This window comes from Copadichromis virginalis, linkage group LG13 (assembly GCF_057382275.1).
Source record: "Copadichromis virginalis isolate Kocher_CV1m ecotype Utaka linkage group LG13, C_Virginalis_male_GT1.1, whole genome shotgun sequence".
NCBI lineage: Eukaryota > Metazoa > Chordata > Actinopteri > Cichliformes > Cichlidae > Copadichromis > Copadichromis virginalis.
The window spans coordinates 1,922,938-1,948,755 of NC_140630.1; the positions used below are offsets into that span (position 1 = coordinate 1,922,938).

The 25,818-nt window shown below is 48.7% G+C and overlaps 3 protein-coding genes across 11 annotated transcripts in view; 2 read left to right on the plus strand and 1 right to left on the minus strand.

Annotated features, from left to right (window-relative positions):
- ninl (ninein-like) overlaps window positions 1–9,447 on the plus strand; it is a 28,481-nt gene extending 19,034 nt beyond the window's left edge. For 3 of the 5 annotated variants that reach the window (XM_085476860.1, XM_085476862.1, XM_085476863.1), the window contains 12 exons: window positions 510–1,811; window positions 2,337–2,441; window positions 2,723–2,792; window positions 3,032–3,199; window positions 3,403–3,519; window positions 3,614–3,727; window positions 3,957–4,103; window positions 4,188–4,337; window positions 4,411–4,524; window positions 8,566–8,760; window positions 8,888–9,001; window positions 9,077–9,447. In XM_085476860.1, the coding sequence (XP_085332986.1) occupies window positions 510–1,811; window positions 2,337–2,441; window positions 2,723–2,792; window positions 3,032–3,199; window positions 3,403–3,519; window positions 3,614–3,727; window positions 3,957–4,103; window positions 4,188–4,337; window positions 4,411–4,524; window positions 8,566–8,760; window positions 8,888–9,001; window positions 9,077–9,268 (2,788 nt within the window). In that variant the 3' untranslated portion in view covers window positions 9,269–9,447. The remainder of the gene's footprint in view (window positions 1–509; window positions 1,812–2,336; window positions 2,442–2,722; window positions 2,793–3,031; window positions 3,200–3,402; window positions 3,520–3,613; window positions 3,728–3,956; window positions 4,104–4,187; window positions 4,338–4,410; window positions 4,525–8,565; window positions 8,761–8,887; window positions 9,002–9,076) is intronic. The other 2 variants (XM_085476861.1, XM_085476865.1) reach the window with 2 other exon arrangements.
- A 977-nt stretch (window positions 9,448–10,424) lies between these two features.
- Window positions 10,425–25,749, minus strand: gins1 (GINS complex subunit 1 (Psf1 homolog)). Of its 4 annotated transcripts, none has more exons than XM_085476868.1 (7): window positions 25,679–25,749; window positions 12,111–12,175; window positions 11,320–11,418; window positions 11,149–11,239; window positions 10,827–10,943; window positions 10,674–10,748; window positions 10,425–10,583 (listed from the first exon to the last, which is right to left on the minus strand). In XM_085476868.1, exons 2-7 carry the CDS (start codon window positions 12,143–12,145, stop codon window positions 10,515–10,517), a joined length of 486 nt encoding a protein of 161 aa, XP_085332994.1. In that variant the 5' UTR covers window positions 12,146–12,175; window positions 25,679–25,749; the 3' UTR covers window positions 10,425–10,514. The 4 variants fall into 4 exon arrangements, with proteins under 4 accessions (XP_085332994.1, XP_085332997.1, XP_085332996.1 ...); XM_085476871.1 differs by lacking the exon at window positions 25,679–25,749 and adding an exon at window positions 25,220–25,242; XM_085476870.1 differs by lacking the exon at window positions 25,679–25,749 and adding an exon at window positions 13,111–13,175.
- abhd12 (abhydrolase domain containing 12, lysophospholipase) lies at window positions 12,988–22,628 on the plus strand. 2 transcript variants are annotated; one of them, XM_085476867.1, is made up of 14 exons: window positions 12,988–13,053; window positions 13,996–14,170; window positions 17,478–17,599; window positions 18,224–18,329; window positions 18,933–19,052; window positions 19,151–19,181; window positions 19,480–19,525; window positions 19,613–19,745; window positions 20,181–20,218; window positions 20,483–20,562; window positions 20,638–20,720; window positions 21,444–21,522; window positions 22,100–22,227; window positions 22,302–22,628. In XM_085476867.1, exons 2-14 carry the CDS (start codon window positions 13,998–14,000, stop codon window positions 22,336–22,338), a joined length of 1,176 nt encoding a protein of 391 aa, XP_085332993.1. In that variant the 5' UTR covers window positions 12,988–13,053; window positions 13,996–13,997; the 3' UTR covers window positions 22,339–22,628. The 2 variants fall into 2 exon arrangements, with proteins under 2 accessions (XP_085332993.1, XP_085332992.1); XM_085476866.1 differs by lacking the exon at window positions 12,988–13,053 and having other exon boundaries at window positions 13,872–14,170.
- Window positions 25,750–25,818: the final 69 nt, after the last annotated feature.

Sequence of the window (25,818 nt, forward strand, 5' to 3'; positions counted from 1 at the left end):
GGATTTCATAAACAGCACACCTTAGTTGCTCTGTGGATTCTTTTAAAAAGCAGTTAAAAACTTTTCTGTTCAAACAAGCCTTTTGTTGATCCACGTATTTTACATTCTTTACATTTGATCCTTTACATTGTGTATAATGTCTGTTGATTGTATTGTTTATTTTAATCTTTGTGTGCAGCACTTTGTGACTGCCTGTCTGTGAAAAGCGCTTAATAAATAAACTTTACTTACTTTAGTTGTTCACACAAAGCATAAAGGTAAAAAAACAACATATACAGTGTTATCTTCGTTTTAGATTTCAAAAACTATTTGCGGTTCCCAGTGTTTGCTTTTGCGTGGAAACCGGGTCCAAGTGGCTCTTTGGGTGTTAAAGGTTGCTGACCCCTGGCTTAGGTGCTCTGAGTTCCTGTTTTTTCAAAATAAAATGAACCGACACAGTTCCCGTTGTTGTTGTTGTACGTGCATGTTGAATTATGGACGCTTGGCTGGTTTTGCGTCTCCTGGAGCAGGGAGGAGTCAGAGCAGCAGCTCGCTCAGATGAAGATGCAGCACGGTGAAGCTCAGCGCCGCCTCCTGCACCAGCTCCACCAGGAACGCCGGCGGCTGCAGGAGCAGAGAGGATTCTGGGAGAGGAGGCTCGTGCAGGTGGAGCAGGAGAAACTGTGCAGTGAGGAGCGAGCCCGGGAAGAGAAGAGGAGCATGGAGGAACGGCAAGAGGAAGAGGTCCGGCTCCTGAAAGAGCAAGTCTCCGGTTTGCAGGATGTCCTGCGGGCGTCCAGCCAATCAGAGGCCAATTTGAAGGAGGACCTGGAGGCGTCTTACAGGCGGAGCGGGGAGCTGGAGGCTCGGCTGGAGGAGGCCTGCGCGCAGCTGGAGGAGAGTATCGCCTTCTTGGAGTCTCAGGAGCTTCTGAACAAACGCCTGGCCTCGGAGAAGAGCTCGGCGGAGGGGGAGCTGCTGCTAGCGAGGAGCAGGGAGGAGGAGCTTCAGGTTCAGGTGTCCCACACAAAGGCTGAGCTGGAGGAGCTGCAGGCTGCGTCCGCGTGCCTCCTGCAGGACCGAGAGGAGGCGGCAGGAAGCTGCAACCGGCTCTCCTGCACCGTCGCCCAGCAACAGGCTCAGCTCCGAGCCCGCGAGCACACGGTCTCCTCCCTCAGGGCGGAGCTGGAGAACCTGCAGGAGGCGCTCAGGAGCAAAGCTGAGTCAGTTTCCAGACTTGCGGCCGAACTGGACTCTCTGAAGACAGACCGCGCCCGGCTGATCCAGGACCTGAAGGAGCAGGCCATGGCCGTGGACCACCTACAGCTGCAGCTGGACGGCATCTCCGAGGAGCTGGACCGGAGGAGGAGCGGCGAGGAGACCCTGCAGGAGGCTCTGGAGCAGGAGCAGAGCCGGACCTCGCTGCTCCAGTCCAGCCTGGCGGAGGAGAAGGAGGAGGTGTGGCGTCTGAGCCAGGAGAACGGGACCTACATCCGGCTCACCGACCAGCTCTCCACCCAGATCGTGGAGATGGAGGAGGAGATCTCTTCTCTCAGAGACCACCTCCGAGACCTCAGCTCCCAGCTCAACGACACCGCTGACCTGGTCCTGGAGCTCCGCAAGCAGCTCAACGCCAAGACCGGTCAGGTCGAGCCGGCGAGCAGCGAGCAGCTCCTCCAGCTGCAGACCGCTCTGCGGGACTCCGAGAGCCGGCAGAGGACGGCGGAGGAAGACTTGGAGAGGGAGAAGAAGAAGATGACGAAGCAGCTGCTGGAGCTGGAGGACCTGGTTCTGGCTCTGGAAGAGCTGGTGGAGCCGGCCGGTGCACGCAGGTTTGTGGAGCATGAGCCGGACCGGAGACCGGAGACTAACCTCCGTCTGCCTGACCCACAATGCACTGCTGCAGACTGACCCTTCACCCCATCGCTAACCGAATGACATCATCTAAATGCATGAAAATACTTATCACTGACTCCGCCCTCCTCCTGTCTGTCCTTTTGTCTTTCCTTAAATTCTTTCTTCATAATTCAAGTCTGTTTGATCTGATTGACGACGATGATGATGATGATGACGTGTGGAGCCTCTGTGCTCTCGGTTTGTGAAACCAGACGAAGCCTCGCCCACTGCTGGCTGCAGCGATGGTGCCCACCTGTGCAGGTGCTGAGCTGAAGATATTAATAACGGCTTCCTCTGGTTTCTGAGCCGCCTCCTCCGACCACAGCGTGTTTCAGTTTGTGCACCATCGCTTGTATGAATATAGCGCGTGTTCACAGCGCTGGCTGAGCTGCTGTCCAATCACGACGCTGCGTTTGTCTGAGGTGCAGAGCGCGGTTCTGATTCTGTGTTTTGGGCCGCAGGACTCAGCTGGAGGAGGTCCGATCAGAGAACGCAGCGCTCCAGGAGAGACTCGGCGCCCTGCAGCAGGAAGTCCACAAGATGGAGGACGAGGTTGCCAAGAAGAGGTGAGCGCCGCGGCTCTAGCTGCAGCTCACCCCTGAGGCTGCGCAGGTGTGCAGGCAGGTGGTTGTTTCTGAGCAGGTGAGGCAGAACCTGCTGTCATCTGATTGGCTAAAGGTGACGATGGGCCGTGATGAGTCAGGAGCTCAGCGTAAACCTGAGATAGCTTGACCCGGTTTACTCTCCTCTGGTCTCGGCGCAGGATCGGCATCCTTCTAATGTTGTCGCCCTTTAATGTTAAATTTAATGCTGCAGAGCCACATGACGCCGTCTTCTCCTCCTGCAGGAGGAAACTGGAGGAGATGGAGAGAGAACACGAGAGAAGCAGAGAAGAAGAAGAGAGGCTGCACAGAGAGGTGAGCGCTGACCAAACTCCACTGAAATATCTGCTGATTTAAGCCGAGGTGTTTGTGACCCGTCTGCACCGGACTCAGATTTCTCTTGATTTTACAAACACGTTTATGTCTGTGTCGCTCAGGGTTTAATACTTTAAATGTAATCCGATTACACTGCTTCTGATTCTCCAAACCAGGATATGTCTGGTTCAGGTTTTAGAAATCCAGATTATGATTGATGATGATGATGATGTGTGCAGAACTCCAGATATCGTGAGGAGGTTCTGGATCTGAGCAGCAGGAACCTGCAGCTGAGCACCGACAACGCTGAGCTCAGCACCCGTCTCCGTGGAGACCAGGAATCAGTCCGTATGCTGCACGAGCGCCTAGCGACGGTTTCTAAGGAGCAGGAAGAGGAGCATGCGACGGTAAGCTGAGCGTCGATGATGCTCACACTTGTCGCTTTTGTTTTTTCTTCACTCGTTTGACTTTAGATTTTACCGGTGGCGAGGTGTCGTCACTCCACTACGGCAGCGCGGAGACCCCAGTGTGTGAACGGGATGGGTCGAGAACGTGGCGACGAGTGTATCTGCCGTGAGCTCTGACGGATGAACGGTTTCTGCTGTTTCAGGTGCGGCGGCTGCAGGACGCAGCGCTGCAGCACGAGCGGGAGAAGCTGCAACTGCAGGCGTCCTGGACACAGGAGAAACAGCTGCTGGAGGCGGAGCTTAGCACCTCCAAGGAGAAGGTAGGAGGTTCTGAATTAAAACTGTGCAGGATCCCAGCTCAGAGCTGTTAATGAGGTCAACAAGGACACTCACCTCGCTGTGCTTCATTCTCAGCTGGAGCGCCAGCCGGTGCTGGAGGCGGAGCTCAGCGCCGTGACTCTGAAGCTGCAATGGGTGGAGGAGGACAAGGCCAAACTGCTGAGAGACGCCGATGAGCGAAATACAAAGGTCGATATCGCAGACATTAAATGTGAAAAACAAGAAAACGAACAGCAACACCTGCAGCTTTAACGCAGGACAGGTTTAACCCTCGGGGTCAAAGGTCAGGCCACGTCACACTCCGCTCTTTCAGCCATGCGTGAAGGCGTTTGGACGAGGTCGTCGAGTGGACGTTAGTGTTAGCTAGCTTTAAGCCTCAGTCTGTGTCACATGATCACAGAGCCTTTTTTTTCTTCAGGTGGAGAAGCTGCAGCAGAGCGTGCTGTCTCTGGAGTCGGAGGCGGAGCTCCTTCGCTCTCAGCTTGCCGCCATCAGTCAGGAGAAACTCAGCCACGCCCAGGATGCGACGGAGCTACAGAGGAAGCTGCAGGAGGCTCAGAGCAGGGTGAGACCGCCACCTCTGACATCGCCACGTTGACTATGACTGGACTGCGGCCCCATCATTCTGATTGGCTGCTTCCTGTTTCAGGTGGAGGAGTTGGAGGCCAGTGTCAGGAAGCTGATGAGGGAGAAGGAGGAGCTCCGACAGGCGCTGCAGGAGCAAGAGGAGCAGGCCTCTGTCACTTTGCAGGAAGAGACCTGCAAACTGAGAGTCCAGAACCAGGAGCTCCAACACCAGGTACTGTCCAGGTGCAGCTGGGGGGCGGGGTCTGCTCAAGATTCTTAAAGCTGATTGGTCGATGTTTGCTCAGCTCTCGGAGCTGCAGGTGGAAAATGTGAAGGTCCACAAACTGAGCGAGGAGCAAAAGGAGCTGAAGAGCAGACTGAGTGAGGCGGAGGAGGCCCGGATCCAGGCCCAGGACCAGGTCTGTGCCCCGGATCAGGACTGCAGGGGGGTCCAATCAGATAAGAGTTTTATCAACAGGAACCAGGGCTGCAGCGAGTCTTTGACTGTTTCGAAACCAATTTGTTTCCGTACAAATTCTTTCAATGCTTCGTCATCATGGAAACGTTTGCGACTAAAACCAGGCCTGCAGTATAATTCAATTCAATTTTATTTATATAGCGCCAAATCACAACATAAGTCGCCTCAAGGCGCTTCATAGATACAGAGGAAAACCCAACAATCACATGACCCCCTGTGAGCAAGCACTTTGGTGACAGTGGGAAGGAAGAACTCCCTTTTAACAGGAAGAAACCTCCAGCAAAACCAGGCTCAGGGAGGGGCGGGGCCATCTGCTGCGATTGGTTGGGGTGAGAGAAGGAAGACAGGATAAAGACATGGTGTGGAAGAGAGACAGAGATTAATAACAGATATGATTCAATGCAGAGAGGTCTGTTAACACATAGTGAGTGAGAAAGGTGACTGGAAAGGAAAAACTCAATGCATCATGGGAATCCCCGGCAGCCTACGTCCATTGCAGCATAACTAAGGGAGGATTCAGGGTCACCTGGTCCAGCCCTAACTATATGCTTTAGCAAAAAGGAAAGTTTGAAGCTTAATCTTGAAAGTAGAGATAGTGTCTGTCTCCTGAATCCAAACTGGAAGCTGGTTCCACAGAAGAGGGGCCTGAAAACTGAACGCTCTGCCTCCCATTCTACTTTTAAGTAAAGGTTTAGCTACAGTCAGCTTGAAGGCCTGTGGTACATAGCTGATTATTAGAGATAAGTTGATCATATTTAAGATTGAAGCATTAATTAATGGCAGGACTTCTTTGAGCAGTTTTGTAGGAATGGGGTCTAAAAGACACGTTGATGGTTTGGAGGAAGTAATTATTGAAGTTATTTTCTTCAATCAGTGATGAATAGTAAGATGTTCTGGCTTTGCGGAGGGCTTTCTTATAAAGCAGCAAACTATTTCTCCAGGCTAAATGATGATCTTCTAAATTTGTGACACGCCATTTCCTCTCCAGCTTACGAGTCATCAGCTTTAGGCTACGTGTTTGAGAATTATACCACGGAGTCAGGTACTTCTGATTAGAGACCTTAGTTTTCACAGGAGCTACAGTATCCAGAGTCGTACGTAGTGAGGAGGTGAAATTATTAACAAGATAATTGACCTCTGTTGGAGCAGCGTTCAGATAGCTGCTCTGCTCTATGTTGGTACAGGGCATTGAAGATGATAACAGTGGGTGGATTATATTCTTAAACTTAGTTACAGCGCTTTCAGAAAGACATCTACTGTGATAAAGTCTACTCTCCACCGCTGTGTAATCAATTATTGTAAATGTAAATGTTATCAGGAAATGATCAGACAGGAGAGGGTTTTCAGGAAACACTGTTAAATGTTCAGTTTCTATGCCATATGTTAAAACAAGATCTAGAGTGTGATTAAAGTGGTGGGTGGGTTCTTTTACATTTTGAGAGAAACCAATTGAGTCTAATAACAGATTAAATGCCATGTTGAGGCTGTCATTTTTAGCATCTACATGGATGTTAAAATCACCCACAATAATTATTTTATCTGAGCTCAGAACTAAATTAGATATAAAGTCTGAGAAATCAGACAGAAACTCTGTGTAAGGCCCAGGTGGACGATAGATGATAACAAGTAAGACTGGTTTCTGAGTTTACAGCTGGGGTGGACGAGGCGAAGCATCAGGCTTTCAAATGAATTAAGTCTGTCTGGGTCTTTGGTTGATTAACAGGCTGGTGTGAAACATTGCTGCCACACCTCCCCCTCGGCCTGTGCTTCGAGGTTTCTGGTAGTTAGAATGACTCGGGGGTGTTGATTCATTTAAACTAACATAATCATCCTGCTGCAACCAGGTTTCTGTAAGGCAGAGTAAATCAATTTGTTGATCAATTATTAAGTCATGTACTAACAGAGACTTGGAGGAGAGAGACCTAATATTTAATAATCCACATTTCACTGTTTTACTCTTTGGTTCAGATGTGGATACTGTATTGTTCTTTCTTTGTGATTGTTTATGTTTAAGTTGTTTGTTGCTGGTTTTTAGTTTGTTTTTTGTCTTTTTGGAAGCTGACACAGTCTCTATGGAGATGGTTTTTGGGGGGGTAGCAGGAGGAGAGAAGCTGCAGAGAGGCGTGTAAGACTGCAACTCTGCTTCCTGGTCCCAACTCTGGATAGTCATATTTTGGGGGGTTTAATAAATTTGTCCATATTTCTAGAAATGAGAGCTGCTCCATCCAAAGTGGGATGGATGCCGTCTCTCCTAACAAGTCCAGGTTTCCTCCAGAAGGTTTGCCAATTATCTATGAAGCCCACATCGTTTCTGGGACACCACTCAGACAGCCAGCAATTTAGGAGAACATGCGGCTAAACATGTCACTCCTGGTCTGATTGGGGAGGGGACCAGAGAAAACTACAGAGTCCCACATTGTTTTGGCAAAGTTACACACGATTCAATATTGATTTTAGTGACCTCCGATTGGCGTAACCGGGTGTCATTACTGCCGACGTGAATTATGATCTTACTGAATTTACGTTTACCCTTAGCCAGCAGTTTTAAATTTCCTTCAATGTCGCCTGCTCTGGCCCCTGGAAGACAATTGACTATGGTTGCCGGTGTCTCTAGCTTCACATGTCTGAGAACAGAATCACCAATTACCAGAGTTTGACCCCCGGCGGGTGTGTCGCCGAGTGGGGAAAAACGGTTAGACACATGAACGGGTTGCTGGTGTACCTGGGGCTTCTGTTTAGGACTATGCTTCCTCCTCACCGTCACCCAGCCGCCCTCTTTCCCCAGCTGCTTGGGGTCTGCCGGGGAACAGCTAGCGGGGCCTACGGTATCTTCGGCTGCACCAGCTACAGGGGCCTGGCTAGCTACGGGTGAATGAAGGGTGCGAAGCCGAGTCTCCAATTCAGTAATCCTGGCCTCCAGAGCTGCAAATATGCTACATTTGTTACAGATATCATTACTGCTAAAGGAGGCCGAGGAGTAACTAAACATCTGACACAATGAGCAAGAAAGTGCAGGAGGGACAGGTGAAGTAGCCATGGTGCTAACGAGTCGGCTACGAGCTAAGCTGAGCTAGCGAAACCATAAAGACACAGGGAGTGTGCTTCGGATGAAGCACATGAAGATTATACTATGAAAAAGAATGTATTTAAAAGGTTTTAATTAAATTGCAGATAAGCTACTCAGAAACATCACTGTGTGTTTGAGCAGGAACAGGAAGTGATACTCTACCGCAGAGCGAGCGAACACCAGGTGACGCGCTCATTCAGCCCAGTGTTAAACACAAAGAGGCGGAGCCATTACTGACTCACTGAGCTCAGGTAGAATGAAAGAAACAGCTGCTCGAGTCCTTCATCAAACTGTGACGTGAAGTAAAGCTCCGCCCACCGCTGCACACACAAATCTGCAGATGATCGGAGGCGTGTTTAAAACGCTCACGGGGGGATGGGGTGTACCACGCCATATTTATTCTCAAGGATTTCTGAACAGTTTTCAGGTTGAGAGTGAAATGTTAGTTACATTTCATTAAAATATAAAAATAAACTGATGGTGGTCGGGTCAGTCGACGCCATCATAACATCAGAAACACTTCAGAACGCTGACACGCTCGCTGTTGTACATCACAGACACGGTGTACGTCCATAAAGGCACCCATATGGAAAAGATATATATAAATCTTATAAAGTTTTTATTTGTCTTGTATGAAACTTGTATGAAAAGCATACAAGAGTGAAAACAGATATAAGATCCCTTGAAAAATTATACAATGAAACTTGTATGTTTCGTATACTTACTAAAAAAATATATTTTTACTCATGATTTACTTTCATGAGTAAATCATGTATGTTTTTACTATTTCTTTTCCATATGGGCACACACATACACGCCGTGTGAGTATTTGGACGCTGCAAGGATAAAAACGATTGGTCACTAAAGCTCTGGATGTCTGATCGGCGGCCATGTTTAAAACTGTCGTCTGTGCAGGCGGTGCGAGCAGACGCCGCCCTCAGCGTGGCGCAGGCGCAGCACCTGCGACAGCAGCAGGAGGACAACAGCTGCAGGGACTGGGCGGAGGTGCTGCAGGCCCGGCTGATGGAGGAGCAGAGGAGTCGTCTGCAGCTGGAGGAGGAGCTGAGGCAGCAGGAGCAGAAGAGCAGCTCTCAGATCAGCACGAAGCAGGTGGGTCAGAGGTCAGAGGTTACCCTTTTATGAGGGGAATGATGATGACCGCTGCCCGCAGCAGCGACAGGCCGTCCCTCTCACTGCATTACAGCTGTCACTTCCTGTGTGTGTGTGTGGCGTTTAGGATCAGTACGAGAAGGCAATGGCGGCGCTGCAGCAGAGGGCGGAGGATGTGGAAACCAAACTGAAGGCGGTCCGTCTGCTCCTGCAGGAAAAGGTGGAGCAGCTTAAAGAGCAGGTGAGCGTTGGCGCCGCTTCTCCGCCATTCACAAACGTCCGGTCGAACTTTGACCCGTTGCCGTTTTTCCCACAGCTGGCGAGGAACGCCAAGTCGAGCGCACTGCTGAAGGACCTGTACGTGGAGAACTCGCAGCTGATGAAGGCGCTGCAGGTCACCGAGCAGCGGCAGAAACGCGCCGAGAAGAAGAACTTCCTGCTGGAGGAGAAGGTCGGCGCGCTCAACAAGCTGCTGAGGGACATCGTCCCTGCATCGCTCGCCACATAACCATGCCAACGCAGAGCAGAAGGCCCCAGCAGGAGGGGGCGGGGCCTCACCTGTGCCCTGTGTGGAGCAGGTGGATGTCTGGAGCACACACACGTTCGGTGTGTCAGTATTATCTTTGTTTATAATGAAACTTTTTTATATTTTTGCGTCATTGAAATAAAGTTTTAATGTCTCTGTGACTCCGCCTCCTCCAGCTGATTCACTTCCTGTCACATATCATGTTGTAGGAGTTACACAGCAAATCGCTGGTTTTCATTGTTAGTCTCAAACGATCAACATTGAAAGTCTGCGGTGTCAAACATGCAGCTCGGGGGCCAGAACCGGCCGCCTGAGCGCCTTGAGGCGACTTTTGTTGTGATTTGGCGCTATATGCTACATAAATAAAATTGAATTGAATTGCTCAGGTCCGGTGTGAGCTGTGAGGAGCGAGTGGGAGAAAGCCACGAGGACGCGACGGTCACGGCTTTAAAGCTTCAGAGCTCTGCTCTTTTATCTTTATGTCATCTTACCTTTATCTTTTTAACCAGACGTCCCGGCGACGCCGAGCTTCTGCAGCCAATAACCGCAGCGATAAACTCGATCAGCTGAACCTGAACATCAACATTTTATTTGATTTCAAAGTATGATTACAGGTTTACAGGTAACGCTTCACACCTGTGCTGACGTACACTCACTGGCCAATGTCATGATGATGTCATATCCACATGGACCAGAGTCTGAGGAAAACTTTCACCTTGTTGAATCTGAGACGCTCTGGAGGTCCATGATGGCATATGCCTGTCTAATCCGGTCTTTAAGTGATGGCGTATGAACTCTGGGTCCAAACTACTGTTTATTAAGGCTGTTGTGTTTTTAACATGTTTTAATGTTTTGTATCTTGTTCTGTTTAATCAGTGATCACTGTCGGCCTCTGTTTTTAAACCCTTCTAATGTAACTACAGCCCATGCAGCAGTATATTAATGACTAACCTCGTATTGTGGATGGATTATCTCAGTTGTTCTCCTGACTGAAGTCTGGTCCGTTTACAGCATCCTGCCATGCGACTGCATTTGTCTCTAACCATCAGTAACCCTCATGTTAACTTTTATACAGTGGAAAGAAGTTAGTGTTCATCCTCCAGCTTCACTGTGAGCTTTTAAATAAAGTAGGCGGAGCTTGAAAAAAACAATTTATTATCCCATCAGAAGAAGAGCCCAGAATAAAGGTGAGTGCAGATGTTTTCCAGCTGCTGAAACATCTGCATCGTCAGGACACCACATGCTCCAGGACGCCCTGACGAATCAGCTGCTCACATTTCCACCGCGGCAGGAAGTGCTGAGGACAGAGGAGACGTTACCATGACAACTTGAAACATTTCACATGTTTTTAAACAGTAGAAGAAGAAGAGTGGCATCCCGTCCTCACCTGGCTGTTCTTCTTCAGCAGGATCACAGTGCCGTCGTCAATCTCAAACTCGCCGTGGTCCTTGAGACACCTCACCTGAAAAACAAAGACAGATGTCGGCGTCAGTGCTACGAGGTCATGCTGCAGCTAAAGGTCAAAGGTCAAATGTCTCACCTCGATGTAGAGGCTCTTTGGAGGCTTCATGTCCTGCGTGATGTCCAGACCCTCATTGCCCCCCAGAGAGCGCATGAAGGAGGCCAGAGACTTCTTATACTGACTGAACCACTGCAGCTAAAACACACACACCTGTCAGCTGATTTGCCACACACACACACACTAGAGCTACAGTACGCTCTGCTGCCTCTTTCACAATAAAAGCCCCCCCTGAAGTGAATTATTCAGGCTTTTAAAGTGAAAGTTTACAATAGCCAATAAAAAGAGCAACAGAGCATCAGCATCACCTGAGAGAAAACACAGGAAGTGATGTCACACTCACCTCCTCTGCACACATGTGGAAGCGAACATTGGCGGGCAGCACGCTGCCGTACTCCCAGCGCAGCGCTCTGATCCTCAGCAGCCGGTCGTACCTGCGACAAAGATCAGCAAAGGTCATTGAGGAGAAAGGTGAGGCAGAGAGAGGTGGTCACATGACTGCAGGTGTGGTTACAGGTAGGCAGTGACGCAGCGCTGGTTCCTCAGCAGGCAGCAGTGGCGCAGTTTGATGGAGGGAATCAGCTTGGCACGACCTTCGCTCTTCGCCTCGTTCCTGAAACACACGAACATCAGCTGATCAGTGATGCCATCAGTCGCACCTGTCTGTGCGACACTCAGGTGCCAGAGAGGATGCTGGATGGGGTCCCGCTGAGCAGTTTGGGGTGGGCGGGGCCTTCATGACACTGAACCAGCACTCAGGTGGTGTTCCTCCTTTTTAGAAGGAGGTCTGGAGGATGTGCTCCAGCTTCAGGAGAATCACACTCCTCAGCCTCCCTGAGCCTGGTTCTGCTGGAGGTTTCTTCCTGTTAAAAGGGAGTTTTTTCTCTCCACTGTTGCCAAAGTGTCTGATCGAAGGCTGACTCGGTTTCTCGGTGTTACTGTAGGGTCTTTACATTTACCTGAGGCAACTGTTGTTGGAAATTTGTTGCTGTATAAATACAATTTTATTTAATTCATGAGATAAAATTTTCATTGCATTTAGTATTATTTATTACTTTTATTGTAACATTAACTGTAGGTGGTTTTGGACCCAGTATCATTATTTTAAACTGAAACTGAGGCCCAAAGCTTCACATGGCTTCCTGTTTATTTGATACGGATTTCATGGGTTTTAAAACCTGCTATGAGAGGGAGGAGCGGGGTCACGGGAAGTGTAATCTGGTCATGGTCAGGTTAACAGAAACCTGGATCCAGACCCTGGGAACCCTGAGGAAACCTGCACAGATCAGCCTGCTGTGGACTCACACGTCACTCTGGTTCTGCTCGTAAAGCGCCTCCATCTCCTGCAGCACCTGTCGCAGTCCATCCTCCTGAAACGCAGAAACCAAACCAGTTGTGAGTGAGGCTCAGTGACCTGATGGAGCAGCACCTGGTGGAGGCACAGACCTCCACAAAGCACTACTGACTTGTTATTACTCTACACACGAGTTTGACACCACTTTGATAATTCAGCATATGCAGGAAATGATTCACCACGAAGAGCCCAACATAACTAGATATTAACTGTGTGCTGCTGGCTGCACATCGATGTCGTTAAAACAGCCGACATGTAATGCAGTGCTTGTTATGTGTAAACATGTTTAGATGAGATCTCTAAGACGCGCGTAATTCTGTCCAACACTTTTCAGAGTCCGTTTTCTTAAATTCCCCTCATTGGTCTGTTGGTCAGTATTTGAATCATCCGACCTGAGCCGAAGTTTAGTCCTGTGTCTGCACTGGCTGACGATGTGTTTGCGATGCCTCACAGACCGATTATTCTGCTCTGGGCAGCAGGTAAATGTTAAAATATCCGGTTTGTGAATGGAGTCCGCTGCCTCTGAAAACCGGGTGAAGCCCTGGGTTTTCGCCGGGATCACTCACGTTAAACGCGGGCAGCTGTCCGTCGCTCATGCGGTGCAGCTCTCTGATCAGCTCGATGGCTTTTTCGCAGAACATCGTGGCACCTCAAAAACGAGCAGAATCCCGGCGAATCTCTCCGTTGGGCCGCGACACGCTCCTACTTCACCGGGCGGCTCACGTTCGCGGTAAAAACAATGTTTTGATCACGTGACCGTTCCAGGCGCAGCTCCGGAAGCCGCGTTGGGTCAAACCTCCGACTCCACGACACGAAGCGGGCAGCTGCGATTCCTAAAAGCTCGGGAAGAGTCGGAGATGCGGTGAAGCGGCTTCATTTGAGCCCAACTCAGAGGTGAGAGTGAGCCGTGCTAGTGCTGGTGTCGCCGTGGGCGGGAAAGCCGTCATTTACCGTCAGATCTCAGTTCTATCCCGTAGCGTGACTTCCGGTAAGCGCAGCGGCTAAAATAAAGCCGTCATCCCGACAGGAGCCTCTGACAACCGGGAACAGGACGAGCCGGACTCACTGGCTCTGTGTGAGTTCATAAAGCCGCCTTTAACGCACTTTCCGCCGCTTCTTCCTGGGTTAGCGTCACTGTTAATACTGCGTTCACGTTCCACCGGAAAAACGAGCTCTCTGCAGCAAAATCCCTCAAAAATAAGTCAAAACTTCCGGGGTGATCGTGGGTTTCATCCACGCTTCCAATCAAATACACATCACTCCAGCTGCTTATCAGGGAATTACTTGATCTTTGTGGTGGCTTCTCTTTGTGGGACCTATTTGATCCTCAGTGTCCTGATGTCGATTCATAAATGTTTTAGTTTGTGATTTTTGGGTGTGTGGTGTGTATTGGAATGAAATACAATGAATAAATCACGATAGAAGCTACTTAAATATTCCAACACAGAGACAGAGATCACAGCTTCTCACGCTTCACTTTGGTCACGTCCTTCTGGGCGTTTCTTGACTTTCCGAGCTGCCCCTGAGAGCCCCGTGCGCTTCCTTTTTTCTTCATTCTTTCTTTAATCCTCATAAACCGGTTTTGTTTTGATTGTCGTTGCTCCGACGCTCCCCGGAGGCCGTGGACGCGTCACTGTGCGCCCACGTGGTTGTGTTACCTGCGCTGCGGTTGGCTGCGGCAGATCTGCTTCAGATCAGCTGCTCTCTGCGGATCTCGGCGCAGGCACAGTGGGGACTCGGCTCCGTGCTCACCGGCTCTCAGCGCTCCGTCACCCGCACAGCAGCCGACGACGGGGGTATCCTCCGGTTAACATCCGCTTTCAATCACGTTTCCAGGCATGCGTAAGCGGACCAACTCGCAGACAGCGGAGCATGACAGCGGGACCACCGGTACACTGCTGGACAGCGACACGGACCTGAAGCAGCGCACCGGCAGAGAAGCGGCAGGGCCCGCAGCAGGCGGCCGGCAGGGCCCGGGAGCGGACCGGAGCATGGCCAAACCGTTCCGGAGGTGAGAGGCGGGACAGGTGCTTGTGATGCTGAAGCATCGCGTTATTTAGATGAAAATCAGTGTGATGTGAAGTGAATTCAGTTTCATAGAAAAAATATTTGTTTTTGCTGCTTTTCTACTCAAGTTTATTCATTTAAGAATAATCAGTGCTGAACAAGAGAGTGAGACAGTCAACAGCGATAAAGGTACAAGTACATAATGATAAGTCTGTGAAGGTTCTCAGTCATCCAGGTCATCGTAGTCAAAGGAGCTTGCAAAACAGAGGCGGGGTTTACGACACCAACTCTCTGCCATCTATAATCCAGTTTTGAGATCCTTCCCAGACGCCTTAATGCCCACTCACATCCTGGGCCATCTGACCTCAGGACATCACATGATAAGGTGGGGCCAGGTTTCACAATGAACTCACCCGAAACTCTGGCTGATTGGGACCCACACCCAGTTTCCCACCTTGGCTCAGGCGATTAGAGGATCATCAGGGGTCCTTTTGTCCCTCTGTGGGGGGAAACTCCCACTAGGTTTAAATCTGGGACTCTCCACCATTTGACCTTAGAACTGAAGAAGCTTCTCGGATGAGAGGTGAAACGTCTTCAAGCAACTTAAAGAAGTCCAGACGCTTTTCTTTGCAAGCTCCTTTGACTACATAATGATAAGCAGCTCACATGTAAATAGAAATAAGAAGAAACAAGAGTGAAATGGAAAGTTAAAAATTACACCTCGAATAAGAACATTTTATAGAAAATGCTTAAAAACTGAGTTGAATAAACAGCTTATTAAAAAACGTCACAGAGGAGACCAAAAGTGTCCCGTCTGGGTGATCAGAGCGGGGTTGTCAGCTATTTCCTCAGTGTGCTGGAATTTTGACCCTCGTGCTAGATCTGATTGTGGGGCGGCATTTCTGGTCCGACTGGTTTCACCGAGGCCGGCGAGCTGGTCAGACTGGAAGCTGCAGGTCGGACTGAATAAAGCAGCGCCTCGTTCAAAGCTCTGAAGCTGCTCTTTGTTTACTGCAGCAGGAAACTTTACATCGAGATGCCAAAGATATTTACCTGCCACAGCTGACACACTCACGCTGTCGCAACATCATCATCATCACGTTTAGTTTAACCGAGTCATCTGTGGTTACAGCCACAGGAAGTCAGCAGTTACAGCAGCTTCACTGAGAGACAAACAAACATGAAGCTGCTGTGATTCTGACGTTCTCTCCATCAGGATGACGCTGACACTTTCTGTGAGAGCTTCGTCATCAGGTCGGCCTTCATCCCGACTTTATTGTTGAGTGTTCGGTCACGGCTCAGAGCTTCGTAGGACCGCCTCCAGCAGCACATCACAGCTGGGGCTGAAGAAGGCTCTCAGGCTCCGCCTTCACAGCCGCCCTTTAATGAAGGAATTTAAAGAAAATACTCCAAAAAAACAAAGCGACTCTTTTCTGATCTTTAATACACGAAGAATGTCAGAGCCCGTTTAACCCCAGCTCGGCCTGTCAGGTCCACTCTTCTTCTTTGGTTTAATCCTGATTAGATCTCTGCAGCTCGCACGCCAGCAGGAGGTCACCTGAAGCACAGGTCAGGCCCAGTGCATCCTGGGACGTTGACGCTGTCGTTTTGGGCTGTTTGGTCACATTGAAACCTTTGAACAAACGACGTGAGCTCAGACCTTCGTCATCAGCATTTTATTGACTTTACAGGGCAGAAAAATGCGACACGTTTAAATATTTGGACGATAAATGATGTTAAAACGTTTTTGTCATCATTTGTTCTGTAAAATGATTTTCAGCTGTTTTAAGGTCAAGAGTTTTAAAACAAACATTAAAAACACGTTGAACTGTTTTCTGATTGGTTTGCTTACGCAGACACACTCTATCTCCACGGTGACCGTCACACACCTGTACACACACCGCCGCGGCGGCTCGTTAAAGCGATGGAGCGCCGACGGCCTCGTGGTCAGTGCTTAGTCACGTTGAAAGCGAGCGCTGCCGCCGCGTCTGACTGACCTCACGCACAGGCGAGCGCTAAAATGGCACCTGTCACGTGATGACGTCAAACAAGAAGAGGAAGTGACACGGGATCCGCCGTCTGAGCTCAGACGCCGACAGGAAGTGACCTTGCTGCTGCTGACGTGTGTTAAAGCTGTGTGTCACGGGTTTGAGTCCATGTGTCATCACTTCCTGCAGAATCAGCTTGTGAAAGAAGAAGTTCTCCTCCTGACGCCGAGTCAGCGTCTCGACCTCAAACACAGGTGACCTTTGACCTCTGACACACTTTTAAGGGAGTCACTGTGAAACACGTAGCAGCGTTTTATTATATCGAGTCAGCAGCACTGCAGGCGTTACAGTGGGAGTCCAGCTCGCCACGAACACGAGGATCCAGCTGTGGTGAGGAGGAGGTCCAGGTTAAAGAGGCGGGGCTTTAGAAGCTGTTTGTAGATAAAAACATTGATTTCCTGCTTATGTTCATCATTACAGCCACGATCAGACAGGAAGCTGTGTGTGCGTGCACGTGTGTGCGTGCACGTGTGTGCGTGCACGTGTGTGTGTGTGTGTGCACGTGTAAACAAGCTGCTCTCAGGACAGCTGAAGGTCTGCAGACTCTCACTCATCAATGAATAATTCAGGTCTGCAGCTGCAGCGTCCTGTTACAGCAGCAATACCAATACAGCTGATCAGCTTACACACACACACACACACACACACACACACACACACACACACACACACACACACACACACACAGGGCTCAGATGTCACCTTCACATGTTGTCCTCATTCGGGTCCTGGGAGAAAGCAGCTGCTTCCAAGCTTGAATAAACTTTATTTAAACGGTGGACGCGAGCATGCGTCGCTCACACATGTTGTGTGCGTTATTTTCAGAGTTGTGTTTCTTGCAGTTTCCAGGGTTTATTCATGTCTCGTGTCTTCGGCAGCTCGATCGTTGTCAGATGCAGATTAATGAATAAAAATGTAATAAAAGTCAGTCCTGTGTCGGGTCGACGGGCGGACGCCGACATAAACGCCACAGAAACTTTCTATTAATTACTGTGTTGTTAAAATGACCGGTCACATGATAATACAGTGAAACGTATATTTAATGTCAGCTGAGGAGTAAAAGTCACAATAAAAATCAATGTACAGAAAGTTCAAACCAAACAATCAGGTTTGTTTCTGTCACGTGTCCGACGATCTGCACGCCTGTCACACGTGTCACGCTGAACTTGTCACGTGTGGGTCATTCAGGATGTTGTGCTGTTTTTGTGTGTCCCAGTGAGTAGGCGGGGTTTAAATAAAGTTATTTTGAATGTCTGTGCTCAGGTTGGGTCTGGTGGGGAAGCTGAAGAGGGTGGTGTTGTGGCTGCTGCTCGTCTACGTCTCCATTCCCTTCATCATCAAGCTGTGTCCGTCCATCCAGGCCAAACTCGTCTTCCTCAACTTCGGTGAGTCAGCGTGTCCCGAATCGGCCAATCGGAGCGTCTGTGTGAGCAGGCGCTCCTTTATTTATTAAAACCTTTCGTTAACACGCAGTAAAAGAAACCTCGATGAATCGTTTCAGACCCCGGCCGCCTGCCCCTCCCAGGTCCTGCTCTGGTCGAGGTCTCTTCCTGTTAAAGGGAGTTCTTCCTCCCCACTGTCACGAGAGCTCCTGGGCTTCTTTTACCTGAGTGAATGACTAGTCTCGGTTAAAGAGCGTTCGTCGTCCAATCAGACGGCATCAAACAGTCCGTCTGACTCAGTGAAGTTTAGAAAACAAAGTGTTGGTCCGGTGATTGTCACAGACATCAGTCTGTCCACGTCACCTGCACAGGTGCACTGCAGAAGACAAAGTGCCACGCCCACATTTCTCCTTAAAAGGAAGGATGTGAAGGTGCAGCTCGGTTTCCTCGCGGTGATGGGGGGCTAAAACTAGCAGCGAGGCTCAGGTGGAACCCACACAGCAGAGGGAGGGGCTAATTACCGTTAACTTGTAATGATGGCAGGAAGCATTGTGACTGGCGAGGAACCCTGTGTGTCAGTGAGCAGTCATGTGATCAGTATGTGACCTTTGACCTCCTCCCCCTCAGTGAGGATGCCGTACTTCATCGACCTGAAGCGACCTCTGGACCAGGGATTGAACCACACACACAACTTCTACCTGGAACCTGAGAGCGGGCTGAAGATCGGAGTCTGGTAACACACACACACACAGACACTCACACACACACACACACACACAGACACTCACACTCACACACAGACACAGAAACTCACTCACACACACAGACACACACAGACACACACACACACACACACACACAGACACACACACCCTCTCACACACACACACACACAGACACTCACACACACACACACACACACAGACACTCACACTCACACACAGACACAGAAACTCACTCACACACACAGACACACACAGACACACACACCCTCTCACACACACACACACACACACACACACACAGACACACACAGACACACACACACACACACACAGACACACACACACAGACACACACTCACACACAGACACACACACACACAGACACACACACACAGACACACACTCACACACATACACACACAGACACACACACACTCACACAGACTCAGAGTTCACCCTGAAGTTACCTGGATAAGAGGAAATCCTGTGGGCGGTGCAGACGTGACCATGAGCCAAGGGTGGAGCTGGAGGAGTGAGGAGGAAACGAGCTTCCTGCTCCCGAGACCCAGCGTGCTTGTTTGTTTACATGTTTGTTTGTTTGTTTGTTTCAGGCACACGGTTCCTGCTCAGATGTGGAGCGAAGCTCAGGGGAAGAAAGGCGACTGGTACGAGTCCAAGTTTAGCTCCTCCCACCCCGTTATCCTCTATCTCCACGGAAACGCAGGGACCAGGTGAACCCCCGTCCCGGCCCTACCAGCAGGCACACACGCACACCTTTGTCATTGATTTAAATGTAGAGTTTGACCTTTGACCTCGTGTCTCTCTACAGAGGAGGAGACCACAGAGTGCAGCTGTACAAGGTGAGCACTCGTCTGCTGTTTGGAAACTTCCAGAAACCACAGAACTCTCATCGGGAACTCCTCGACCTCTGACCCTGATCTGACCCTTTAAAGGGTCTGGGTCAGATCAGGGTCACATTTTCTGAGACACACGCATGTTTGGGGGCGTGGTTTAATCAGCTGAGAGTTTGTGGACTTCCTGTTTGTCACTGTTTTCTTTTGGCGTCTGTGAAACGCTCTCCAGCTTTCGATCTCTTTGATCTTATTGGCTGTGGACGGAGGGATGCTGTACTGACTGTGTCTGCCTGTTTTCCTTCAGGTCCTCAGCTCGTTAGGCTACCACGTGGTCACGTTTGATTACAGAGGTGAGAAACAAGCCGAGTACAGCAGGCGGACAAACACAGCTGGCACACCTGTGTGACCTGTGTGTGTGTGTGTGTGTGCACGTGCAGGTTGGGGCGATTCAGAAGGCTCGCCATCAGAGAGCGGGATGACATCAGACGCTCTCTTTATTTATGATTGGCTGAAGCGGCGGACAGACAAAACGCTGCCTCTTTACATCTGGGGACACTCTCTGGGAACAGGGTAACAACACACCTGTGTACCTGTTTCCTTTGCACGCACACCACTTACTGACCGCCCCTTTAAAGGTGACTCACTAATAGGGTGGCAGTGCTATAAGACCCGCCCACATGAGAACAGGAAAGGAGAAAACGGTCACGGCTCAGCGTGTGTCTAATGCAGTGGGTGTGGGTGGATGTTGGACAGGTGGTGTCTTAGTGAGGCTTTGAATCATTCCTGCCACACCTTTCCAGCTTTAGTCACGACTTCCGAAAGCCTTCTCAACATTCAGGCATCGAAACTGGAAATTAGCTCTAAAGTTTTATAGTGGGGGGGGTCACTGCTGCCCCTGCAGGACGCTAGAGGAACTGCAAGTTTCAGTCCCAGAGGTCGATCAGCAGCAACGAGGCTGAAGCAGATCCAAGGATTCCGATTTAATCCGAGTTTCTTTTCTTTCAGAGTGGCAACCAATGTGGTCAGACGGCTGTGTGACAGAGGTACGTACACACACACACACACACACACACACACACACACACACACACACACACACACACTTCTCTCCTTAGTGTGTGTGAAATGAGGGCTGGCTCAAGACTTTTGCACAGCACTGTGTGGATTAAAAATAGCAAAACAGCAGATTGAGAACGACATTAACTAAAACTCCCAGGAGTTTATTTCTGGGTTTAATTGGAGCGTCTCAGCAGCCGAGGATTGTGGGAAACGTAGCGTCAGGTACTAATGATGACATCGTTTCACAGGAAGTCCTCCTGACGCGCTCATCTTAGAGTCTCCTTTCACCAACATCAGAGAGGAGGCCAAGAGTCACCCCTTCTCCATGGTAACACACACAGACACACACACAGACGCACACAGCTCCTGCAGGTGTGTCTCACAGTGCGTGTGTGTGTTTCAGGTGTACCGGTACCTGCCCGGCTTTGATTGGTTCTTCCTGGACGCCATCACTGCCAACAACATCCGCTTCACCAGCGATGAGAAGTATGTACCTCATCAAAGCTCCTCCCACGTGAAACGTGTTTTCGAGCGGCGCCCGGCTGCTCGTCAGCAGCTCGCTACGTCATTTTTAAAAAGCATGCGGCTGTTTGACCTGAATCAGCGTGCAGAGCGCCTCCGAGCGTTTACTTGTTCTCGGGGTTCGGAGTAAATTCCTGAGTGGGTGGAACAGGAAACGTTTTTACCGTCTTTGGATAATTTTGGAGTTGATGTTAAATTGTCCGAGGAACATTTCGAGTTTCTCGTGAAGTTTAAACCGAATCGTTGATTTTTCACTTTTATGACCCGAGCAGGTCTGACGGATGGAGCTTGATTGTTTTTAGACGCTGATCCTGGATCTGCTCGTGCAGCGTCAGAGAACAGACTTTCATTACAGCTGCTGACCTTCGACCCTGCAGACTAATCTGGAAATATTAGCTCGTTATGTGTGTGTGAATATCTGGTGATTCACACACACATAACCCAAACAGCAGCACCTAGTGGCTGTTAGAAGAACTGCAGCCCCTGAATGCAGCAGAGGCGTTTAGAATAGAATAGAATAGAATAGAATAGAATAGCCTTTATTGTCATTGTACAGAGTACAACGAAATTGGAGTGCCACTCCCTTGGTGCAAGTTTCAATAATAAATATAAATGTAAAATATAAAAAGTACAATAAAATAATTGCAAGTACAAGTTTAATGTCCCTGAATGTTTGTGTGTCTGCAGCATGAACCACATCTCCTGTCCCGTGCTCATCCTCCACGCCGAGGACGACAGCGTGGTTCCTTTCCACCTCGGTAAGAAGGTAAGAAAGTGTGACCGAAATATCTCCACCAATCTAAAGAAATCCGTCAAGAACAAGTCTTATTCTTTAAGACAGCGGCCCCCAACCCCCACGGCACGGACCGGGCCGCGAGAGTTGAGGCTCGGGTGTGAAGTTTCTGGTTTTCAGGGTTTTTATCGTTAACTCGGTAGAACTGAAGCTAAAACGAAAACATTGGACAGATTTCTGCTGTATTGTCACGTTAATAGAAACCGGAACGTTTCATGTTTTTAAAGAACGTTCTGATGTGGACGGATCTGCTCCGGCAGCATTTATGCAACGCCAAATCACAACAGGGCGCTTTTCATAGAGCCGACGATCACACAGAGAGGAGCCAACAACCAGACGACCCTGTGAGCAGGCGCATAGGCGAGGGTGGGAGCAGGAAGAGCCAGGCTCAGGGAGGGTGGCGTCGAAGACGGGAGAGAGAGGCACGAGTTTCTGTGTGACCGATCTGTAGAGCCACGCTGTGACGGTGTAGACCGGACGCAGCACGCCATTTTTCCTGCAGTAGAAGAAGAAACTGAGACTAACCCGCCTCCTCGCCCTCTCCCTGCAGCTCTACTCGCTGGCGTCGCAGTCGAAGAGCCTGAGCGGTCACAAGGTTCAGTTCGTGCCCTTCCCCGCCGCGCTCGCCTACAAGCACAAGTTCATCTACAGGAGCCCGGAGCTGCCAAACATCCTCAGGTAGGATCAGCTCGCGGTGATGTCACGGTGAGCCGTGAAACCGCGCTCACGCTGCTCTTTGTCTTCTCTTTCAGTGATTTCCTGGGCACAGCTCATCCCGTCGCACAGTGAGGACAGACAGGAAGTACTCGGATTACTCTCTGCACTCCACGACAGCCGCACCGCCGCGGCTCGTTTTGTCCTCGCATGACCTCGACACATCATTCCTCCTTCTGTTAGCATTCCTCCCACAGCCGCGCTCGCGTCACAGCACGCAGGGTCGCCACGGCAACCGATGCTTTTAAAGAGTGGTGACGTGGAGTTTTTAATATTTTTGTGTGATTGTGTCGAGTTTATCACTGGAACTTGTCTGAAGGCCTGTTACAACTTGAATTAAATATTATTTGTTTTATTTGTCTTCATTTATCAGTTCTGCTGTTTGTTTCAAAAACATCTGAAAATGTTGATGTCAGCATTTCTTACAATGACTGAAATAAAGAGATTTTTATTTTTCAATGTAAAGATGCAAAAATATCCAAAATTAAAGTAAATGTTAAATCATCAGATGAAAGAAAAAATGTTAACAAGGCAATTTTGACGACGAAAATCTCGTTTAAAAACAAACAAGCAGAAAACGAGTCGAGGACGAAGCTTTCTGTGTACAAAACATCAGGTTCATGTTTCTGTGGTGAAGGAAATAAAAACAGCAGCAGAAACAGATTCTGACGCGAAACCATTACCCACGAGACACCTGGGCGCTCACGCCGGGCCTCGAACAAGCAACTCAAAACCAAAATAACAACAACAATAATATTAATGAGCTCTGAGCTGATGATGATGCTCAGCTTCATCGAACACGATGATTTTTTTAAACTAAAAGAAGATAAAAAAATAAAGATTTAGTTTTACAAGCTGCTTGGTTCCCTGAACGCACCGCCACAGACACGCGCTCGTTAGCTTATTTATGCTGTAATGTGATTGGATAGTGAGTAAACAGCGCTCTCTCGCTGTTTGACTCAAAGGCACGATTCTGCACAAATATATCCACCTGGACGTACAGGCAAAATGCAAATGCTATTTAAGGTCTCCTCACAACAATGATAAGAAAAATAAACTGGGCCAATATGGCATGTTTGTTAATACAGAGACACACATGTTACTGTGATCTCTGGTCTCCCACTCAGAGACACAGGTCTCCCAGTGTCCAGCATTCAGACCTGAGGACTCATGTGAGAGAAAATCTGCTCACACAGATATTAGAGCCAAACACTGTCAATAAGGCCTCTGCAATGTTCTGAAGACAGTTAAACGTGTCAGGTAGTGACGTCCAGCAGGTGAACAGGCAGCTCCATGAACACGCACAGCTGTGGAGTCCAGCTGTGTCCATAGTTCTGCAAACTTTGACCCCACAGAGTCGAGCTTTTCAGTTCAATCAGCTGCATTTCGATTAACTGGTATTAACTCAGCCAGTTAATGCGAGACAAACCAGCTGCTCATTAAAGCTTCTGGTTTGATCAGTCTCGAGTATACGGATGTATCCGTGTATTTCCGTGGTGCTGATGCTGAGCCGACAGCTGCTGAAGCTTTTGAAGTGTCTGAATGTGGAAATTTCAACATCGCTTGAAAAAAAACTGCCAGCTAACAACGTCCCTCTGACCAGTAGACGAAGTTATTTTTAGCCAATGACAAGTTGAATCTGGTACTTGGGGTTGTTAGCTAAGATACCGTCATTAAGAAGCGGCACACCTAATGTCTCTGCGAGCTGATTTGCGATGTGCACCGCTGGCCCGGCCATTTATTTTTTAATGCACCTGCTCAGATTAACTCACTGCGTGTCGTGTCCAGGGCTGGACTGGGACAAAAAAAATGTCATTTTGACTGGAGACTGGCCCCCAGGTATTAAAGCCATAAAGCCTTTGAATGAAAACAAATGCTGTTGTGACAGTCCCATATGGAAAAGAAATAGTAAAAACTTATATGATTTACTCATGAAAGTGGCCACTTTCTCATTACTTTCATATATTGTTTTAGTATCCAAAACATACAAGTTTCATTATATAATTTTTCAAAGGATCTTATATCTGTTTTTACTCTTGTATGCTTTTCATACAAGTTTCACACAAGACAGATACAAACTTTATAAGATTTATATATATCTTTTCCATATGTACACTGTCTTGTTGGTATATTTGCTAGATCCGCACCTGCACAGTTACCAGCTGTCAGCTACATAAAAAAGGATCCTGGTGTTATTTGTCTCTCAGAAACAGTTCATAACTTCAACTCATCCATGTGACCTAAAAGGTAAACCTGTTTCTCCATCACAGCTCTGATGATTCAGTAAGGACATCTCCTGGTTTCATCTTCATGTTTCCCTCTCACCACATATCCAAACCGACATCATGACCAGCAGCTTTACAGCTGTGGCTCCAGCAAACATCAGCTGATACTAGAAATTAATATTAAATAAATTCTAACAACAGCTGATCAAACTTAAACGTGCTGCTGTTGTTTAGCGCGACATCTGCAGGTTTCCTCTTTCGGCGCAAAGTGATAAACAAACAAGAGAGACGATCAGCTGATCATCGATCAGTTTCATGATTGAAGTAGCAACAGGAGAGGCAGGGGGAGAGAATGAGAGAAGAGGCAGCTGTGCAGCATAAAGACAGAATAAATCCAGCTTTGTGTCTTTTTCCATCCTAGCTGAAGTCCGGGACAAACTGCGTCTCTTCTCAGCTCAATACGAAACGTGTAATATTTTCTCTGATTGAGGGACCATTCCATTTTTTTAAGGAGCCGTTGGCAACTCTACTAACTAACCTTATGAATAAAATAAAGTTCACTATCAGTAACATCATAGCACCCACCCAGCTGTATAAAAACTGCATCAAGCTGGCTAGAACGCAGTATGAGTTATTGCAACTGACTGTAAAAAGTCAGCACAACGAAAATAAACTCCATCTAAACTTGGTTTATATCTGACCCAGATAGACTGCAGGTCATAACTTCTTACCTGAAGTTCAGTTCACCTGACACTCGGACCGGCGGCTGCTTCGGGGCTCTCCTCCTGCCTCCCCTTCCCTCATCCACCTGCTGGCCTCTGTGGAAGCCCCGTCATAGCCACCACCAAACAACGGAGTTATTTCTACACATCGACCTGCATCTGGCCAATCCACCACCTCTCATTGTTCATGCCGTTACAAAAAAAATAAAAAATAAGTCACTGGGGATATGCCCGGTATGCCCGATGGCCAGTCCAGCTATGTTAACCTGCAACCAAATCTGCAGCTCCATACAGCAATGTTACGACTTAGATTACATCTTATAACTCATAACTCTTATGTTAGCTGCCCTCAGTAGCAAACTGTCTGAAATATTCCACAGCTGCAATAATTCTTTAAGTGTTATTTTTTTCCTTGGTATTCTAATTTCACCGAAGTTTACTAAACTCAACAAACTTAATATTACTTACCGGGACATTTATTCTGTCCTCATTTTCTTTCACCGAAAAATTGTTTCCTGCAGTGACGTCTTTCGCGCTTGGCTCTCCTACCTTTGCTAACGTGATGCACATAGCGCAGAAGCCGATGCTGCATTCACTTACACTCGGAT

Bases quoted from the DNA above. Each gene is read 5' to 3' on its own strand.
- gins1 (XM_085476869.1), bottom strand. From the start codon at position 12,800: ATGTTCTGCGAAAAAGCCATCGAGCTGATCAGAGAGCTGCACCGCATG. The intron at 11,419-12,110 runs GTGAGTCCACAG...CGTGTGTTTCAG, and splicing joins GAGCAGAACCAGAGTGACGT to GAACGAGGCGAAGAGCGAAG. The intron at 11,240-11,319 runs GTAACCACACCT...TCTTTGTCGCAG, and splicing joins CGCTGCGTCACTGCCTACCT to GTACGACCGGCTGCTGAGGA.
- abhd12 (XM_085476867.1), top strand. From the start codon at position 13,998: ATGCGTAAGCGGACCAACTCGCAGACAGCGGAGCATGACAGCGGGACC. The intron at 20,563-20,637 runs GTAACACACACA...TGTGTGTTTCAG, and splicing joins AGAGTCACCCCTTCTCCATG to GTGTACCGGTACCTGCCCGG. The intron at 20,721-21,443 runs GTATGTACCTCA...GTGTGTCTGCAG, and splicing joins CGCTTCACCAGCGATGAGAA to CATGAACCACATCTCCTGTC.